Genomic DNA, 22,415 nt, shown 5'->3' with positions numbered 1-22,415 from the left:
AAACTTGATGACATGCACTTGTCATTTGATGAAGGTGTCACTTCTGACCATGGTGAACAGTTATTTAACGTAACGAGCACTAAGTCTTTCAAAATTTTCCCAAATGAGTGCCATAAAAAAACCTTGGTTCACTTTCAATGCATTTCTGAAACAGTGTGGGGTAGGAATCTGCAGTATTTAATTCTTTAAAATTCCAAGACAAAGTCCTGTGTTGTCCCTTCTCTTCTGGATTTGCAGGTTGCCTATAATCTGCCCAACTAGCTAGCAGGAAAATGGGGTTTGCTAATGCAATCATTCAAACCAGAACAGAGCTAAAACATTTTGACATTTAAATAACTAAACAGAGTTCAACCATTTGAGAAGTTAAGACATTCATTTTATCAGTCCTATAATTCAGGGGGAAGATAAAATCCTAAATCTGCAGCACATTTGCAGCAGTTTCACTGATAAGGCAGCCATTGCTTCTGAGTCCTTTGAGACAAACCTGCACTGTTTTTTTAGCAGAAAGCTGCCACTTGCAGTAAAGCCTTTACTATTAACTTCAGAGATTTTTACTCTGCATTCTGAACTCATCAGAAGGACAAAGAGCCTGTCCCTGTGAGCTCAGCGGTGCCTCAACTCCAGCAGATCCACTAGAGGGAGATCCTAAATTAAACAACCTCCAATTTTGCCAGCAGCCAGCAGAACAGCTGAGGATGCCAACTAAAAGATCAATGACATTTTTCAAATATATGCAAGAGAAGGAGACCATGATTTAATTTTATTTTAAAATAAGTGCGAGAGAGCCATATCCAACAGCTGACTTGCAAACCAAAAGGATGTACACAACTTAATCTTTAATATCCCTCTGAAGTTGTTTAAGACTTCTATGAACCCTTGCTTAAAATTTAAAATTCATCTACAGCTTTATGAATTTCTGAATAGTATGCTCAGCTAACATTAAAACTGCTTTCCTTTTATGAATAAAATACAACGTAAAATAAGCAAGCTGATAAAATAAATTGCCAAAATGAGAAAGCACAGCAGAAAATAAGGATACTGCAAGAATCTAACCTTAACTGGATTTAATTCTAGAATAAAAGGGAAGCTATCTATGTAGGATTCCTTTATTTTATTTCAGTTGAAGATTCTAGATGCCATTTTGGATACAGTAGTAAACAAAGGAATTTATTTAAACTAGTAGAGACAAGTTGTCATCTTCAAGTACAGATTTTTTAAGCAGTATCAGCAAAATACCAACGAGGACTGCATGTGTTGGACATTTTTAAAAGCCAAGCAGATACAATGAAAGAAACAAAACTAACCACATATAATGTATTGATCATCACATATCAGTGTAAGTTTATTTTATGACACATACCCTCCCAACACCTTTTCAGAAAGAGTAATTGGTTTATAAAAGGGAGGCAGTTGCAATCCATTTCCTAAAATGAAGAGCAAATATTAAGAGCCTCAGAGCCAGTGACCCATCTAAGTAAATATTCATCTATTTCAGAGATGCTGGGGGCGGGAAGAACCCTAACACCAAGGATTCATTTTTAGCTGCACTTTTGGGAAATTATACCAATCACAGAGAAACAAAATTTACTGAACTTTGAGCAGGGAGCATAATTAGTTTGTTTCTAAACTGCAAGCCACTTAGCAACCTATTTCCATTATTGAAGCAGCATGTTCAGAAAGATACTTGATCTTTTTTACTTCTTACACTGATACAGGTCAGAAAAGTGACATCTAGATCATTGACAAACTTACCAGCTGATAAACTTAGGAGCACTTGTTGACAGTACTCTAACACAGAAACATTATGACCATTTATCTTTAAACATTGTCTGGAAGTGATATGAGACAGAGCAATTCTGTGTGCCTTATTAGGAATTTTTTTATTTTTTTTTTTTAAAGCAGCAGTGCAAAACCGCAACTGCTGAAACAATGCTGATAATGTTAAGGTTTGGTTTTATTTCATCTTGATGGAAGCTAGGGCACCTATCTGTCTGTGACACAGGTGACAGCTGATCTTAAAACACTACAGCCCTTGGCTGACAGGAGCCAGGGAAGAACAATTATCTCCTGTGCTCACCATTAGCTTGTGATGCAGCTAATTAATGCATTTTGACTTGTGCCTGCTGCTACCAAATCAAGTTCTCAAGAAGGAGAAACAAAGTGACCACCCTGTAATTCAAAAACTTAAAGGTTACACCCAGGTACTTTCAAACTTTCATAGTTACAAAGCTCAATTCATTTCCATCTCAGAATTGTTGAGAACAAAACAGAGGACAACAGCACTGTAGTCAGCACCCAGGCTGTGATAAATTGTATACAGTTATGAAATTTAACAATAGTAAAATTTTAGTTTTATCCAAGTCTTTACAAACTGAAGTGGCATCTCTGTTTAGTGAAGTTTCTACTACTAAACAATATAACAATGCAGCAGCCCACAAACACCTTGCATAAAGTAGCAAGAGAAAGAGTCATTAGACAAATTACAAGCCAGAAAAATCAAAAAAGGACACACAGTCTAACTAAAAAGTGAGCAATGCCATCCCTGCCTATGTCATTTCAGCCTCTCTAGCAGCTCAGGTTTAGCGTTATGAGGAGTTAAACTGAGTTATGAAGGTATGGATATGCACATATACACACTGAAACACATAAATTCTTCACATAACAAGTACAGGTAATGGGAAAGAACTTAAACCCTTCAAACCTGTGGTAATTACCATTAATCAGGCCTTTTCATTGGAAGGCTACAAACCAACACTTCACGTGTTCCCAAACGTTGGTTGGGTGACAGGAGATGAAAAGTCAGAATACATGAAAAGTTTACACCTGAGTAACCCTTAGGGAAAGTAGAACTGAGGAATTTAGAAGAGAAAACACCCAGCTGAGAGGAAGGAGACTGGGAATCACAACTGGGTTATTTTAGCAGGCAAAAAGAAACCTCCTAACTCGAGCTATCAAAATTTCTATTTTGGCCTCCTAAGTTGCATAACAGTGTAAGCACTGCAGAATGTACCATCCACAGTCTAGACAGCTTAGTTTCAAAAGGTAAGTCTTGAAATGACTACCAGAATAAAAACCAACCTGATAAAACCACCTTTTTTGCTGTAGTTGAGCCCTAGTATAGTTATCTACAGCCTCTCTTCTACACAGGAGAAAGAAAACTGGCACACAAGTACTATCTCTTGTTACATGGGCAATCTTTAAAGTTTAATGAGGACAAAAGAATTCTATTTGGTTACAAGAACACAAAAGACTCTTAGTCTTTTAAAAGAAACTCTCTCTGTGTGTGTCACAGTGTTACACTGATCATTTTGCTGTGGAGCTTACCTAGAATATGTTACAGATATCAGCAGAAGACTGAAAGCCAGGCATTTTTCCACCACTGTTTTATAAACATATGTCACCCTGGTCCTCAAACAAATGAAATTACAGACCAGGTGTTTAAATTATGCTCACCTGAATGTTAACCCTGGATTCAAGGCCTCTGAGCTAGAAAACTCTGCATGGTAAGAACTGCCAGAGAAGATTACCTGAATTCCAAAGTTTGGAAGGAAAAAAACTTCACATTTTTATAATAAACCAGTGATCAGAGAGAAGCAAAAATACCAACACACAGTAGGAAACTGGATGTCTCTAGAAATCCTGAAAAGTATCCTTGTTACAAGGTACATGCTTCTTGGGCAGGTCTTTTTGTTTTGCTTCCTTAAAAAAAAGGCAAAGCCAGCAGTTTCTGTATCTAATACAGAAACATAAAAATTGATTTGCTTGCTAGAAAGTGCAATTACAGGGACATCAGTCGAGTTGAGAAGCACTGTTAAGAAACAGTCATTAGTTAGACAAAACACCCAAATAATTAAAACACCTAGAAGCTTAATCATGATTAGAAACCAGACTTACAGACTTTCATGCATAAACATTTGAATTTTTCTGTATTTGAACAATCTTAGGAGAAAAAAACTATTGAAGAGACTCTTACCAGCTTCCTGTGAATTTAATACTTCTAAGGCATGCATCATGGCACTTGCGAAGACATTGGCATCTTCTTTGCTGCCAAAATTCAGACCATACACCTGCCTAGCATCACGCCACTGGTGGAAGGTCTGTGTAGCCTGATTGTACTTCAGCCCTTTTGGAATGGCACAATTTATTACCACCTATAATCATTTAAAAAAAATACATAAAATTACTTATGTTCAAAATTGCTGTTACATCAGAAGTTTCAGTTTTGTGTAGATTTTAATTCCTCCACCACACCTGTTAATTCACGACGCATAATCTGTGAAACACAATGCTGAAAACACACAACCATTTCAATTTTCAAATTCCAACCCTCTCTGTAATCAGTGATGGGAATACACAAGGGGACTAATGAGATATTTTGTATCAACTTTTGTAGCTTAAGTGTCCTCACTTCAAAAGATGCAGCAATGTTTCCTAACAGCGATGTAGTAACATCACCAGCTCTGGCTTCCAGCAGCAGACTACTTGATGTCAAATACACATCTGAAATTCAGGAACTCAATTTCCCATGAGTTTCACAGGGTATTTGTTAGGTTTCTTTTTTAATCAAGTTATCACTTTCTCCCTGTGGCTGCTGCACCCCTTGGCCTGCAGGGCTTTCAGCAGCAGTTTACTGGATTTGTACCAGGATCATAGGGTATCATCTTGCAAGATTGTTGTAACTCACACAAAAGATGATAAATTTGAGCTATTAGGGGAACCATTTACTACAAGCCATCCACTAAGAGGATCCCATTGCACTTGGAAAACTCACCTCTCACCTTTTTCTGCTGAATAATGGGAGAAAAAAACCCACGTTTGGTATCAGATGAATGCACAGAGAGCGTTTATTACTTGGAGTAAGTGTTTAATAACAAATCACACAGGAGATTACCAGTCTAGGCTTCAGATGTGTGATAAATGACCAAGAACAGACCAAAAGAATTCTATGAAATGCTGGGAGGGAGGGAAACAAATATAAGAAGCTTGCCTCAAACAAAAGATTAGTTTTTTAACCCCATCCCAAGTATCATATGGCAGAGCACCTTTACAGACAGAGCACTAATTTGCCATTTAATCATGATCCAGTAATTTCATCAAGGAAATTAAGATGTAATCCCTGTTACTCCCTTCTCACTCCCTTAAAGTGGCAGATGATCAGCATTACCAAGTATCAGAAGATTTTTTTGAACAAGATGATCTGGGGAAATGAGATACCATGCATCCAAGTTTGGATGAAATAGGAAGAGCTAAAAGAACTGCTGGTGTCTACCCAGGCTGCAGCTCACAGAGTAGAGTGGGGGAGAAAAGCTTTCAGGTTGCCACTTTGCCTTAAAAAGAACCAGATGACTTCTGTGTACACCACTAGCCTTTATAAATAGATATCTGTAGGAAGGAATGGCAAAAGAACTATTGCCTTGGGGGTATGCAAAGTGCTTAGTTCACAGGGAAAAAGCAATAATAGTTCTGCTACTTCAGTTAAAAAAAAAATCAATTTATTTTTCATTGGTCCCACAATTTTGCTGAAGACTTAATATTCTATATTTTTATAGATTTCCTCACCTGATGATCCTGAATCTTCCTGCCCACTACTCTGAATGTGTTGTTGCCTGTGTGATGATATATGTGAACTCTGCTGAATCCAGTTGATCCACCAGCTGGTACCCATTTCTTATTGGCATCGTCGTAGACCATTACAGCAGCTCGTGCTTGGCAGATACTCTGTTCACTGTTAATATACAAAGTGGAGAAGAAAATAAAATTACTTGTGGCAAAGCATCATCTTTCTGGTTGACTTGTTGGGTTGTTTTTTACTCAAAATCTTAAAGCAATACTCCTTGCAAGCTGCTGAAACCTCCACCTTTCTGAATACAAAACCACCAGGACTTGGACATTTTGCTTACATGCATTCATTCTGAAAAGCTGTGGTCCAGACAGACAGGCCTGACAACAAATAAAAGAGATCAAGAAGGTATTCACTTGTTCTTTTTGCACTTTTTTCTCCTTACAGGTTTTTTTCCCCCTCCTTTTTCCTCATTACCAGCCACAAATTTTAAGTAAATGCCATAACCATTCACAAAGCTTTCTGTGAAGACCAAAGAGGAAAGATCTGGAGTTGCACTAGCTTCATACAATCTACACTTTCCCAGTGGAAACTACTTCTACAAGAAGTGAGAACTAGAAGGCTCTTGCACCTTTTAACATACAGAGAAGAAAACAAACATACAGAATAAAGTCCAGCACAAAAATTTCACTGGCTTATAAATGAGACACACTTTGGTTTTGGCACGTTTTACAACAGTTGACACACAGATGTAACATTTTCTCCCTGAGAAAAGGTTCTACTGATCACCAAAAAGTACAAACTCATCAGGAGATTGCCATCAGTAGCTAATCCTGATTATGCCAGTCCTCTGGAAGCTGAGCTACAGCCTGAAGTTAAAAAGGAGCATATCATGAATGTCATCATATAAGAAACATATGAAATCAGACCATACCAAAACCAGACTATTTATTAGGAGAGGAAAGGGTGATACCATGCAGGCTGTCTTTGCGGGAAATGTCCCACAGATGCAGACAGGAAATAAAAATAGAAAGGAATGATTTCTTATCAGTAAGTCAGACTCTCTGAACATACCAGCCCAGCACATCCAACATTATAGAAAGCACATGATGCCTGCCTTTGCAAGGAATGTGGCCTGCCATTTGGAAAACTGAGAAGGCTGAAGAGACATACATCCCTCATGGAAAGTAAAGGAGCATTTCTTCATCTTTTATGAAAGAGGGAAAGGATGGGAGACATCCCATGGCCACCCATCTGTCTTGGGTTTTTTTGTGGTTTTTATTGGTTGGTTGGTTGGGGAAGGGGTGTGTGTGTTTGTTGGGCTTTTTTTTCCTCAAAGACCATGCTGAATTTCCTAGTATCTTATTCACATCTCCCAACACATGAAAATTCTGAAGTACATCCAGCTGTTTTGTTAACTTTCAATACCGACATTTTTGAGAAAACAGACTCAATTTCCATTACACTTTCCATGGCATTCTAATAATTAGAAAAGTGCTCAACACTGGGATGCTTTTCAAGGCTCATGGAGAAGAGAGAATACTGAGACCATGTCTCTCATGCACGTGGGAGATTCATGATCAAATGAGGAAATAGGTTCTTAATTTTAAAAATGCACGTGTTCTAATCCCATCCCCAATTCAACAGCTAGATCAGAATGGGATTACAACCTCTAATTAGACCACCCTTTTTCTAGTTCCATTTAGGGATATTTAAGTCCTAATATACATAACTAAAGTGCTTCTTTTCTAAGCATATTTTATAGTTTAGAGTGGAAGGACCACATCTGAACCAGGAAGAAAGATTAAATGCAAAGAAAATAAATTTTGGTAGACCTTTTAGGCATTTCACAGTCCCATTAAATATATGCCACAGTGAAATACGGTTCCTTCACTTGAGGACAGTGCAAGAACCTACTGGATTTCTTTATTTTTAGATGTTTTGGCACACATCTTAAAGTTCAAACCTAGAAACATTCTGTACTGTTCACAAAGTACATCATAAACAGTAGTGGTTTTTCTAAAATGCTTGACAGTAAACTTGGAAAACTTCATAATAAATTTTTGCTGTAGTTCAATTTGGATCAATCACAAGCATGATAAACCATAGGTGACAGGACCTAGATACTGATTTGGAAGCAGAGCCATGTGGTTTGCAGAGTTCTTGCCAAAAAGTAACTTCTACTCAGTCATGTGCCAGACTAAAAAAAAAAAAGATTTTGTTTAAAATTGAGACTATGATTCTAAGCTAACATGTTCCAATTACTGCAAAGGTAGAACCAGAGAGGGACTGAGTAATGGTACAGTGAGCAGGAGACTTAATTAATAGACAGACCATCAAATTTCAGGTGCTCTTATTCAGCCTAAATTTATAAAACTTTTTACATGATTTTATTTAAAATACTAAAAACATAAAGAAATAAAGAGTAAGGAAAACCTATTCATTTTAGAACTATTCGGTATTCAAGTGGCACTCTTCACAAGTGCAAATAAGATGACCTTGAACCGAATTTCTAGCTTTTCTTTAACAACTGCTGAACTATTTTTAGTTCCACTTCTCAGGCCATGTCTTATAACTGGAAGTATTAACCAAGTCTAGATCTCAAGTACTTCATGCTCTATTTAAAACAAAACAATTTTCATAACAGGGAATTATTCTTATTCATACAAAAATATGAGATGATTCACGAACTTTTAAAAATGACAAATACAATTTCCAGCTGACCTTTTCAATCACTACACAATAAACCTTCTGCCTTCATTCCATACAAATCCTACGACTAAAATTTCAGTGTTCCAGGTGTGTAATTTTGATGTCCAGGTATCAATTTGAGGGTGACATACTCCTCTCCTGCCAACAGTTCCCACCACACAAGCACTTTGTTTATCAGACTGCAAGAGTAAGATGGAAAAATGAAAGAAAAGATCTCTATCAGAAAGAAATTAAACCATCATAGGATGCTAGCCTATTTCCAGGGTTCAACAATGATACATTAGTAGGTGAAGGAGATATTTATTCAATTACTCTCTCTTATTAATAAGGTCTCTAAAGTCACTACAAAGCCTATTTCCAGGGTTCAACAATGATACATTAGTAGGTGAAGGAGATATTTATTCAATTACTCTCTCTTATTAATAAGGTCTCTAAAGTGACTACAATTCCTTCTGAAGAAAAGCATGGAGGCATGAGTTTAGCTCTGCTCTTCAATGGCCAATTTGATAGCTTAGCATCTGAATATAGTATATTATATATCATAATTATCAACGCCCCACCCCCCAAAAAAATATAAAATGGATACTACAATTTCATTAACTTCAAAGGGTTACACCAAAGCAAGAATTGACAGTTAGCTCATGACTATCTTTGACAGGTCTAATGAAAAATAAGGTTTATGTTTTTTCTGAAGATTCACCTTCTTCTAGGAAAATTCTGATTTTAGCATACAGTGTTAGTAGAACCTGAACCAGTCACTTGTATGCTACAAATATATATGAACTTAAACTTCAGTGCAAAAGAACAAGAGCCAAGTGAATCAGAATGGTATCATTTATTGTATTTCATGCTTTTCACGCTTATGACACTTTCCTGCTGTACTTGTAAGAGCAAACAGGTCTTCACCCATCTCAGTATTTATACATGAGCTCTTCCCAGTCCCCAGGGTTTGCTGTAACATGTGTGTCCCTCACATGACCTCTGCTAGGATGGTTTCCTTCATTCACTTCACCAGAATCACTTTGGTCTGATCACAAATGCGGATTTTTTACATATTACCTTACACTGGTGGCAAATAAACAAATTGTCTCCAGTCATGTTACAAGAGAAAAAAAGGGTCTTCATCTCTTTGCCATGTCATTATGCCTTCAAAAGCATCCTACTGGGTCTACTTGCCTATCTACAAATTTTCCTCTTCCTGGTGGGCTGTAATGATTCCAGAAACCATTAGACTTGGATTAGCCTGCACCTTTTCAATATGTGAGTTGATTAGGGGATGTGGGAGATTGAGCATCTCCAGCTTCACAGGCTACTGCCAAAATGCACAGCTGCTCCAAGAACCGACTGCTAAATTATCAAGGCAGTGTGTTGAGGAACTATGGTGAAATATTAACAAATGAAAACTGAGAAATCCTATGTACCCAAGTAAACTTAGTAAACTAAGTATATGAAATTATTTGCAGAAAACAGAAAATTCATACGAGGGAACATTCATGCAAAAAAGTGCTTACCAAACCTTAGGAGACAAAGTGTACAAAGCTCTCTTCCCAAAATGTAAAGCTTGATAAATAGCTGGATAAATATATGTTAGGAGGAGTTATTCTCCAGACAAAGATGTAAGGTTCTGATTGTTAAAGCCAGCCATTATTCTGGTTAAGTCCACCTACATCAATACCATATAAAGCCAACGACAGGGTGGCTGGTTTTTATTTGGGGTGGAAGAGTGGGGGGAGGTCTGGCACTCAAAAGGCTCACACAAAAAACCACAGTAGTAATGAATCATAAGTATAAGATTATTCTTATGGGAGAATATACTTTCCTCCTCCAGTGATGAGATCATACAAAAAGCTCAAAAACCATAGCAAACTGAACCCTAGCAGACATCATTCTTCTGCCCAGATGGAATGTGTTCATTCTTTCACATCCCAAGTTCTTAAGCTCAATGCACAGTGACACCAATCCAGTCTGCTGACCTAAGCCTTTTTTTTTTTTTTTCTCCTCTCCACAAGAAGTGGATACTTGGTTTTCCTCTCTCAAGAACTAAAAAGGATAAACACACTTCAAGGATCAAACTCTTATGTAAAACAGCACAAATGCAGCCAAGAAAAGATCATTTAAATATACTAACAAAAGCAAGGAAAAGCTGTGATTGCTCTGATTTTCAACCTTTAGTATTTTCATCAGTAATGTAACAATGAAGGTTTTAAAAATTATATCCCATTACCACTGCTTCTGATGATTCAGGGTTTTTTTCTATGTTCTCAATTTACAGAGACATAACAACATGTTCTTAAAATGTGCAGTCTTTGCGGGGCAGAAGGAATGGAAAGAGACACTGATTCATCAAACGCCTGTTTAGGATTTTCAAACCATGTGGCACAAAGCTAGAAAGAAACTCTAAACATTTCCAATTCTAAAATCTTAAAAATACACGTTTTTGAAAAGCAGCTAAATGCTGGTCCAGATATAAAGTTCTATATCTTAGTGGTGGTGGTTTGCAATGTAATTTTTCCTGCTTGTTCCTGAACCCCAACTGGCACATCACAGTGAAAATGTATGTTCTCTAGTTTTGCTCTTAAGGAGTTAAAACCAATCAAAACCAAAACAAAATCCCATATATACTGTACCATTACTTTCTATTAACTAAAACAGACACTGTAGACGAAGTTATCATGTATGCAAAGTTGCTCATCTGGCTTAACAGTTAAGCTACTTTTTAGCATCTTGAAGTTAACACAAAAATGTTTCCTATGCCCTCAAATATGCTCCAGACTGACCTCAATTACATAGCTTAATATTTATTTTTGGGAGTAGGGGAAGGCGCTTGGATTTGTTGACAGGGGAGATGTGAGTGAGGAGACAGGGAGAACTTTGGGTTACTTTAGGTTTTAACTCTTAATCAGCTGCTTTAATTTTATTCATTTCTTCAACTTTAGCACTTCAGCCAGAAGGGCATCTCAGAGGAGGCTGAGTGGAACAGTTATCACCTTCTCTTGCCAGCAAGACATCCACACCACCAACAGGACACCATGGAAAAATAGAAGCCATCAGGGCTCTGCAGAGGTTAACACAGCCATTCAGTAAGTTCAGTAAGTTAAGTTTCTCTAATACATCCTCAGCTGAAAAGTAAGAATCTCCATGTTCCCTGCATTACTGAAAGCCAGTTAAACATGCTGCTGGCAAGGGAACATCACATGTTTGGTACAGCAGAAGGAATTAAGCTGTGCTGTGCCACTTGTACCCAACTCCAAATGATGCAGCTTGCCCACTCCAACACTTGAGCCAGTACAGAATTTACTTGCTATTTAGGTTTTAAAATAGGACTCCGTTAGGAGCAGCTGATTAATCTGACCTGTTTCCATGTGGATTCTTCTTCAGACTCTACAACCCCCCACAGGACAAGAGTCCTTGTTGATTCCTTCCAGCATATCCAACTCAAACAAGAGTGGCTGCTAAAACAGGAGGTGAATGCGGAGGGAGAAATCCCAGATTGCTTCACTAACAGCTCTCCTGTACTTGCCTGTGCCTAGAAAACTTTTGATTGATAACTGAGAGCTTCATTCATTCATCTCTCCCACTTTTCCGTCTCTGATAACCGAGAGATTCATTCATCTCTCCCACTTTTTCTTCTCATGAATTACTCAGAATACAGATTAGATGCAACATCAGAAACCAGCAGAAAATCCTGCATGGGAAAGTCCCAACTAGAAATAATACTAGCACTGCCGAGAAGCAAGGGAAACTGAATCGTTGGGATTAATAGCTGGCAAAGAAAAGGTGCTTTGCTTTTGACACAGGATTCTTCAACAATCCAGAGTTTTAGCTGCTACACAGTTTGCTGAGAACAAACTTTCTTTGCTCAATGAGCACCTTCCACTGAAAGAAAATTGGTTTTCATCCTGTGCATAAAAGCATTTAACATTAATTTAGGAGAAGTCTGCTCTCGGAGCCAGAAAATCCTCATAAATTTCTCTTGTTGCTATAAATCTGTTCCTTGATGATTCTGCATTTGTAGCTTGTTCCAGAGCAGCAGGTGAATATCAAACAGTTGAAAGAAATCATTATAGGACATTCAGGCAGATAGAGAAATATTATTTAGAACAGCAGGTTGATGTCAAATGAAGGCCTACTTCTCACACAGAATTCTCAATTTAAAACCCAAAGAAATTTTATCTATCCAAACATTTCACTTGCCATTATTTCACATTTCATGCAATGGACAAATTCTGTGTTGGCAATTAGATATTGTCTCTAGGTTTGTCATATGCTGGTTCACATAAGAATTCACCTATTCCCCCAAAGAAAATCAGGAATATCTAGGAGAGAATATGACAAGTCAAACCAACAAATACTGACACTACAGAGACAAACCTTAAAAAACCCAGAAGTATTAATAGGAACTAAAAACAGCAGACTGAAAAAAAACAGATTTTGAATAGCAGGAAACCGGCTGTGTTAAAAATGGCTAACTGTATATGCAATAACATAATATTAATAAAATATATTATACATATGTGACTAATTTTATCTACCCTTAAATTCATAAATACTCCCTGAACTGCAACTGAAGATCATATTGAGATACCTCAGTTCCCTCAATTTAAATAGACTGTGTAATTACCCAAAACCAGATACCAGTTTTTTAAGAGAAACAGACACTAAAATCCTTACATACACAGAGGAAGGTGGTGTTTTTTAAGCAATTCCTTCAGCAGACACAAGGAACAACCATTTGCTGTCTTGTTCCTTTACAAGGTATAGAATACTGACCTTTCATTATCCATCATTCCAAGCTTGAGACAGAGAAGAACATGGATATGTTGCAATTTTATACACAGATTTGGTCTTCACCTTGTATGCAAACTTAGTGATAACTTCATGGAAATACTTTATTAGAAGCCTTCATTATTTTAGCTTGGAGGTAAGATTTTTAATGAAACAACCTGCAAGGGACAAGAGCAACACTTTTCCACTGTCTTTCACTATTTTCTAGATATTTTCATCCCACAGAGTATCATGAAGATTTTTATTTTTTTTCAATAAATGTTTCCAACAGATGCTTTGAAAAAAAATCAGGACTACACAGAGGCCAACAATTTCATTATAACACATTTACAATGACAGGAGACATCTTTCTAGCCATTATTTTTATACTGGTAAAATAAAGCCCTGCATTTAGACTCCACAGAACCATGAAACAAGATCATTCCGTTTACGTTTGCTCCATGCACTCATCCATATTCTTGTTTTCTTTTATCCTCTTACACAGGGGTGTTCCCTTAGACATGGCATCTTTAGTAATTTATCCTGATTTTTTTTTCTGAAAATATTACATTGTTATAATCAAATCCATTTTTCCACTGATTCTTCAAACATGTTTCTTCAGGGCATTTACTACTTTGCTTACACTAAAAGGATGTGCAGAAACCATGCAGTAATTGAAGTAGATTCCATTTCCTCAAAGCAGATTCAATACAGTGGCATCACAAGCCAAAGATTTTGACACAGTAAAGGCTAATTCTGCCTGGGTAGTGATTTTACTCAACAACAAAACAGGAGCAGAAGATTCCAACCATGATCTTTCACCCATCTCAAGACAGATTTTTATCAAAAATCAATTTCTTGGTTTGTCTCTGTTGTCAAAGTTAATGGAAAAAAATCTCTACAGCAAAATCTGGGAATGAACCAATCTGCAAGCACCAGGGTACCCTGTAATTGAACAAAGCCATCAACCATAAAATCAGTATCTTTACTGAATAGGAACAATCATGACAGATTGAAAAGTTCGAAGCTTTTAACCTGAAGGTCTTAAAAGGCCAGGATCAAAAGCTAGCCAGACACATTAGTTCTTTCCTACAAATAGTCTATTTTTCGAGGGCTTGTTGCTTTCTTTGCTTTTCTTTGATTTCATGAATCTGAGCCCAACATACTGTGGAAAGCCTTTTTAAGCAGTCATGAAAAACAACATCTCCAACTAGACTGATACCTGATGACTTCCTGTGAAAAGCCGCTTAACATACATACATACATTTCCTATTTACTATAAATATCTTAACAAAAAGTGACTTTCTTCTGTTATTTCCTAAGTTTTCAATATATGGTACAACAAATCACAGCTTTCAGAGCCCAGACTCCCCAGGCAATCCAAGTTCCCGAATGTGCTGCAACAGAATCCATCATTAAATTACCTGCACCACAGATCATGTAACTCATTTTACTTTCAGATAACCAATGCCCAGCTCCTCTTGGAACAGCAAGAGAGCAGCGTTTTTACATTACCTATTTAATACAGGTGCAGCCTCTGATGTAGAGAGTTGTGTAAAGGAAAGGTAGTGGCTAATCTTTGAGTGACACATTCTATCCCATGTTAACATTAACATATGAATATGCAATTCACGGTTCATTACAAGAAAGATTCATTACAAGAAGGAATTGTCCTGCTAAAACTTAATTTCACCTGAAACAAAACCCAAAACACCACCATATTTTGTTAATTTGTCTCCTATTTTTAAACACCAGGTTGACATTGATACTAATTAAAACTAGGCCAGGTTGGATGGGGCTCTGAGCAATCTGGTCTAGTGGAAAGACCATGGCACAGGGGCTGGAACTGGGTGATCCTCAAGGTCCCCTCCAACCCAAGCTTTCTGATGTTTATGGATTAATCATGAAAATGTGAGCAGCGAAGTCCAAGAAAAAGCCTTGGTCTTAAAACAAAGTTTTGCTCTCAGAGTTTCCAAGTCTGCACAAGTATTGCAATAGAGGGAAATAAAGTTAGGGGCTCCAGTTTGATGAACTGCATACAGAGGGTCCATCAAACTGAACAGCATGCACCCAACACAGGTGAAGGTACCAGATGGTGACAGCATGAGGCCACTCTAACAGCTTTATGGGGTCATCCAGATAAGTTCCTGACAGCCTGAAAAAGACCAGTGTCATGACCATCTCCCAGCAGAACAAGAACCAAGCTATGGTTGCAGAGGATCAAAGGGTTGCAGGGAACAGTGTGACATTTACCTGGTAAGCTGCTACTAGTGCAGTTCTCAGGGGGGCCAATACCAGCTATGATGCTGTTTAATGTGCTTGTTGATCACCAGGAAAATGGGATGTAATGAAACTTCGGCAAGTCTGTGGATGCATATCTGTAAACTGGGGTAGACTGGCATGCTGAGCTGCTCTTCAGAGGTTTCTCAGCAGACTGGAGAAATCAGGTGACAGAAACCTCAAGAAATCTGGAGGCAAGGGCTAAAACTTGCACGTGGGACAAAATAACCTCAATGATTTAGAAAGTGATTATTCCCCTCTATTCAGACTGCATCTGGCATATTGTGCCCAGTTTTGGGCTCCTCAGTGGGAAGAGAGACTTTGACAAATTGGAGCAAATCAAAGAGAAAACTATTAATGGGGTGAGAGGAAAAGATGCACCAGGAGTGGCTTCACAGCTGTGCTTGTTCAGTCTCTAGCTAAGGCAGGAACATAATGGCCACTCTCAACTACTCAACAGGGAATTACAGGGAACAAGAGTCACAATCTTCTCAGAAGTGCACTACAGAAAGGTAAGAGATAATCAAAAAGTGCAGAAAAGGAGCTTTTAACCAGGCAAGGAAAAGGTGCACCAAGAAATCAGTGGGAGAGGATGCCCAGAGGAGCTATGGAATCTCTCCGTCCTTTGAGACTTCAAAATTCAACCCAGCCAAGGTGATGAGAGCAGATGAACCCCAAGAACTCCCACCTTGACTAAGACAGTGTGTGGCTCTAGAAAAAGTAAAATTCTTTGAGAACATGTCACAAAAGTACAGATATACAAGTATCTTATTTTTGATGATTTCTGCCTTAGGACCTCATTTTATTGGCATGCTCTTCCCAAAAATAACAACATGCATTTCACACTTGAAGTTTCAAACAGCCTCTCCTTCTGTAGCCTTTAAATCAAGATCTTAAAGACTGCTGGTAGAATATTCAAAGTCTAAAAGTAAAAGGTTTAAATAAACAACATAGTAGTTCTATCACTGACATGTACTACCAAATAAATGTCTGAATATTTAATAATAAGCAATAAGCCTTATTTCTTGCATGCTCTCCTCCCAGCAAAACACCTAAGATTGATTCATGAATTTCTGACATCTCTTAACAAGTCTGTACTACAAAATACTTCAAATATAAACAGAGCTCTTGACAATCTTGTCCTCATTTCCAAGGGCACTAGGATAAGGCGAAGTTCTGGGCCTTATTCAAGCAGCTCTAAACAAATGAATTCTTAAGCAACCCAAGACCTGTCACGGTGTAGTAGGCAAACACTGATGTGTAAAAATTAGCCCAGTTACAACTGCTTCCTTGTACAGGAAAATCTAATGAGCATTCTTATGTTGTGCATTCAGTAGAGACATTTATGATAATGTGTAAAACAAAGGAATACTAAATTTCCACTTAAATCCCTCTCTACAGTGGAACTCTGTTCTCCTCTTTGAGCACAGGTTTCCACAGACAAATTTCACAAATCAAGGAGAGGTTACCATCATCAAGTTGACACAATCTGGAAGCATTCTGCTTTCACTTCAATTATGGGTTATTTACATTTGCTATTGAATGCAGTAAAAGTTATCATCCATATCGAAATATGAATTCAATTTTCATGCCAAACTGCTGCAGTTACTCACGGAACAGCACATTTTTCTTGCACTCTTCTCTTCTTTGATCCAAATTACTTTTTGGCAAGGCTAAGTCAGTCTTATTTTGAATAACTATGATTTCTTTCCAACATCATTTTATCTCTCAGTATCACTTTTTCAACCACTATTTTTTCACTCCTCCTATACCCTACATATTAACAATATCCTTCCTGAAGTGGCTACTCACACAGCTACTTCAGAAGCTCTTTTTCCAAGTCTCATTGCAAGTCAGTCAAAATTTTAACTTGAACAAATTCCTAATTCCAACTCATACACCACCCCCCAAATTCCTCACTTCTTCCAGCAATGCTCACTAATACACTTCCCTCAAGGTACTAAGGCTTGTCATTAAATTCTAGTCCCTTGAGTATAATCTCAACTACTTACACTTTTCAATTAAATGCAGTTTAAATTAACCTATAATCATTCAAACCTGTGATCAGTTTTACCTCTGAATATTCTTCATACAGTGCTATTTCACAACTAACAGTAAAAAATTCTGCATTTCCCCAAGTCTGAGTCTTGATTTCATCAGTTACGACTTTGATAATACCAAGGTGGTAAAGGTAATGTGATCTAAAAAATTCTACCACTATGTAGATGTTATTTATAAATGAAATCCTTTTCCTGGAGCTGGCAGAGGGATTCAGAGGAATTGTCCTGCCATGTATGTGCTGCTGTAATTCTAACGGAAGGGACAGGTTACTTGTACAAGCAAAAGGCTTGAAGTGCTCTACTCTTCCTCTCCAGACTTGAAGGCAAAGAACATCTCAAGGAGAAATTGGAAAATCAATGCTAGAATTCAGTGCAAAAGTATTTTGAGACTCAGTGACCCACTTTGAACAGCAACAGACGACTGCAGTAACTAATTCAATCTAGTTAATAATTAACATTAACATTTGTGCATTCATATCTAACGTTCTGTCCTAGAAAATTGGATGATCTAGATGCACCACGAAACACTGAGTAGAAGCTGTTTGATTTTCCCACAATGTCAGCTATTTCAAGCATCTCTTGCAATAAAAATCAAGCAGCTAGAGTGCAGTGACAGTAAGCACACAGCCCTCGAACAGAAGTGTATCAACGCAGATGTGTGCTTGAAACACTTGCTTGGAGGGGTTTTACCCACACAGAGCAGCCAGCTCAAATGGGCATTTGCACCATCATCTCAATGAATAAAAACAAAAACTATTTTTTGACGGCTCTCACCTCTCTGAAATAGGTCTGTATCAAAATTCTAGCAAAATGGTTACACAGTGAAAAAAAGAAAGAGCAGTCTCACTCTAGAGCAGACAACACCCACATATAAAAAAAAAATACTAAATTATTATGCAAGGTCATAAAAGTTACTATATTGATCAACATCTTTATCATGAATTACACACTAGTTTTTCCTCTAGAGAGAAGCTCTTCTACTATTTCAAACCTCTTGGCAAAGTAATTATTGCTTCAGACTGCAATACTTTGTTTCCCCCATTTTAGGATGCTTTGCTTGTTAGCTTCTTAAATGTTGTCACTGAGATCTGCCTTCACACCAGAAAAACAGTTACCAAGTTAAACAGTGAGAAACTGTGTTTGCCTTGCTTTCCTGGTCCCAATTCCTAAGCAGTTCAGCTGTCTCTCCAGTTGTTCTCTTTGCTTTGCAAATGCTCATGTTTAGAGACAAAACCTCGATTTTAAGACTCGAAAGGCAACTCTCTTTCACATTTACTTTAATCTTAAATGTGTGTCCTAGCTGGAAATCCAGAAAACTTGCTAATCTGTTAAACAGCATGATCTACAGTAACAGGGACACATTCACATTCTGATCCATTAAAATACCACCTACCTCTACCCCCAAGTTTTAGAACAAATTGCATCACATCTACTGGTGATAGCAAAAGGAGATTATATTTCCCAAGAGTCCTTTCATTTCAAACTTCCCCAGACATGACAAATCACACTTTCAAGTACATCTGCATGAACAAATACAAATAATTATTCAACAAATCCAAAACCTCTGCATGTGAATTTCTATCTGTACTTGGGCACAAGACTTGACTCCAGAACAGCCAAAATTTGATTAAAACATCACACAGAAGAAAAAAGTCTACAGATTTTTATATTTTCGTATATTATGTTTTACACATAATGCATTATTTTACAAAAAAATGCCACTGGGCAAGTCCTTTATACTCAGTGGTATTACCAGGTCAGGAAGTCCCTTAAAGTCCTGATAAAAATATTTTTTTTCCTTTAGGGCAAGGACAAAAGTAGTTACTGGCTTCCTTTACTAGAAAAACAGGAAAATAAAGTTTTCAAAATAGCAATCAGATCCAAAAAAACCCTGATTTAGCAAGAGTACATTTATTACATTACTATCAAAACTGGAAGATATGTTTAGACACTTTCTTCTAATATTAGTTAGAACTGGATGTCAGCTATTCTATTTCCTCCTTTTCAAGGAGCATAACTGACTACACCTTATCTCACCCTGAGACGCCAGTATTTAAACTGAAAATACTATTACTTTGTACTTAATTTTCCTGCTTATCATTTCTTACCCAAGTTTTTTCAGTGAATCATTACATATAAGGAAGTAATTCTCATTAAACTGGAATTAGAAATTCAATTTACAAAGCAGGAATACAAACATCCCAAACAGAACAGCAGCTCTAGCCAGTTCAGGCTTTTATTCTGTGGTTTTAAGTATTAAAAATACATCAGAAGAATAAAAAGATAGAGGCCTATACTAACCACTATACATTCCAAATGGAAAAAAAAAAAAATACTTGCAAACTCCAACTGGGAAAAGAGTATTTAAAAGCAAAGTTATATATTCATTGATTATCTGCACTAATAAATTATTTAGAGGAGAAACTACAACGCAAAGGTGAGCTGAAGAACAATTTTGCTCACACTAGGAAATTAAGACTCCTTATCAGCATATCCATTGTTTAGGTTTGTGCTAGCTGCAAGTGCCAGAAAGCTTTATCTGAACAGGGATTTTCACTAGTTCAGCTAATCCAGCAGTAATTATCGGAAAACGCTATTTTAACGCATAAAGGCAGCACAATCCAGCTGGCATCCCAGGGGCCTCTCTCATTGTACAAGATGGCTGTTGCTGGGCTCCAAATGGAACGTGCCTTTCATCACTCCACATCAACACTCCAAACATTGTATTATCTTCCCTCTCCAGCTACAGCTTCATTTTAGAAACCACCTTTTCCAGGCCACCTTGCCTTGTTTTAACCAGCATTTCATGATGTTACTGTCTCTCGTACTCGTTTCGGTGCTAAGATAACTTAAGCTTTGTGCCAGAGAACATTTGACTGCTGTTTACAGCCCTTACTACTGGGCTGGGTTTTTCCAGTGTCCCGACGCTCTTTTCACAGCTATGCTCGGAGGTTTCATCTTTAAACCGCACAGGGAGTGTTCTGCATCTTCCCTCTTCACAGAAGCTTTGGGAATCCTACTCTCCAACCAGGGCCTTCAGGTCTGCTTGCAAACAAGGACTTCTAAGGCAGTTTGGGTGGGGTTTTTCTGGTTTGGTTTGGTTTTTTCTGGTGTGTTGATGGATGTTTTTTTAACTCAAGAATACTTCCATGCTGTAGCACACACGTCAGTTTGGTAACACCAGCTACACACACTTAACAAGATTTAATTCTCTTCAGCTGTTACCTGCATTTAATGAAAGCTCTCTTTCAGGCCAATGATACACAAGACAAGGGGATCAACACCAAACAGCATTTTCAGACTAGCTATGCATTCATATTTCAGAATACATTATGAGATCAGCTGCTAACCTGAGGTAAGCAAACAGACTGCACGGCCAACCCTAAATAGGTTTTTTGCAGGGAGACAGAGAGAAAAGAGAAGTTTTATTACCAGCTTTATGCCATATGTGGTCATATGTTAAAACCACGGTTTAATTAGCTGATCCCTGATAAAGTCTAATCCAGTTTCCATTTCTGCATATCCAATTGTCCAAATTCATTTCTTAAAAAGCAGACAACGAAATATAACCATAAAATTTGGTTAATGTAATGTGACACAAAGTCAACAGAACTTAGTTTACACATCTCCGTGCATAAAATGAACAGGTAATGTTCTAGAAAACACTAACAACCTTAAATAGGCTGCAAAAAATCACATACTTTCAACTTGTTTTCCACTGTGACCTTTTTCCTCCCCTACATCAGCATATTAGTTGTGAGGGTTGTTTTGTTTATAGGGTTTATCTTTAAAAGTAAAAAAGGTAAACTGCTTGCTCTCCCTCCTCCCATGTACAAAGAACAGCATTCAGTGCCTCTATGAAGGACCTAAGGGCTGTGAGTCATTTGTTTTGGAAAAAAGCTCCCAAAGGCTATCAAGCAAGACTGTTGAGATAAAGCCTTTCAAGACTTACATCAGGGTTTCCCAGACACTACGTGTACCAGTAAGTGCAGACTAATCATATTTTGTCAGACTGCACACTACTTCTGAATCCATCTACCAGCATGCCAGCGAGGATAATGTAACCATAAACTATTAGAAGCACATGCTACCCCATGTAAGAGTCCTGCTTCTGCATCCTCATGCAAGTTGCTTCAGAAGTGCTTCGGGGCTTTTTACAAAACTGAGACAAATAGGAAGCAAAACCAAGCGGGGGACTCGAGGTTCCTACTGCCAGCAATGACAAAAAGAAGCAGAAAGCTGCAGAAAGGCTGTTCCAGGCCAAAGGAGAAAAGAAGCCCCAGCAAACTGGTTAGCTTCCCCACCAGCACAATGCTCTGAATTAGCCAAAGTTCTGGTTTGGTTTAGAAACTTTTATTCCAGGCATCTAAGGCTGCCAGCAACCTAGGCAGTCTAATCAAATCCAGGCCTTGTTAGAAGCAGTAGTTTGGATGTCAGTAGCTGTTTTCCTTATGGTTCTGTGTCAGAACTACAGCAGCATTTGCACTCAAAGCAGGACAGAGATTATTTAAATCCAGCTATGGCAACACATCTCCCTCCACCAGCTGGGACATCAGGCAGTGTTTTTTAACAGCTAATATCTACTAAATTAAATGGACACACACAGATGTCCACAGGAGCAAGGCTTGTCAAAAATTAACCCAAAACCAACACAAAAACCCAGGCATTTTGAAGAAAATATTCAAATGAAAAAATACAATAACAAGTGCCAGCATGGAGTCTTACCTCTTCCTGCCTAACAATGGTCAGAAAAGTAGCCAACACATTATAAGGCAGCATTCAAAGCAAATTGGAAAGTCTGGGAGCAGATTGAATACTATTCACAATTCCTCACAAAATACAGCATACAGCAAGACCCACCATGAGCACCTGTTTTTCCTTCACCTCAACAGCTAAAGAAACAATTAGAAAAGCCTTCAAAGGGGTAAAGCAGCACCCTGAAACACCTAAAAATAGTGCTACATCACATGAAGACAGTTTATGGAACAGCCTCAAGAAAAAACATGCATGACTTTTATAGAGCAGTGTAAGCCCATAGG

General features: G+C 37.8%; 1 protein-coding gene and 1 long non-coding RNA gene across 13 annotated transcripts in view; one reads left to right on the top strand and one right to left on the bottom strand.

Moving 5' to 3' along the window:
- The window catches only part of ENAH (ENAH actin regulator), a 123,919-nt gene that overhangs the window by 40,006 nt on the left and 61,498 nt on the right, over positions 1-22,415 (bottom strand). For all 12 annotated transcript variants that reach the window (XM_033513273.1, XM_033513272.1, XM_015621982.2 and 9 more), the window contains 2 exons: positions 5,560-5,725; positions 3,974-4,151 (listed from right to left, as the gene is read on the bottom strand). In XM_033513273.1, the coding sequence (XP_033369164.1) occupies positions 3,974-4,151; positions 5,560-5,691 (310 nt within the window). In that variant the 5' untranslated portion in view covers positions 5,692-5,725. The remainder of the gene's footprint in view (positions 1-3,973; positions 4,152-5,559; positions 5,726-22,415) is intronic.
- Positions 4,738-5,778, top strand: LOC117244163. Its single transcript, XR_004496732.1, has 2 exons — positions 4,738-4,856; positions 5,550-5,778. It is a non-coding gene; the product is annotated as an uncharacterized LOC117244163 (long non-coding RNA).

Source organism: Parus major, chromosome 3, assembly GCF_001522545.3.
Source record: "Parus major isolate Abel chromosome 3, Parus_major1.1, whole genome shotgun sequence".
NCBI lineage: Eukaryota > Metazoa > Chordata > Aves > Passeriformes > Paridae > Parus > Parus major.
The sequence above is the reverse complement of the archived record's forward strand: the minus strand, read 5'-3'. Positions and strand labels throughout refer to the sequence as shown.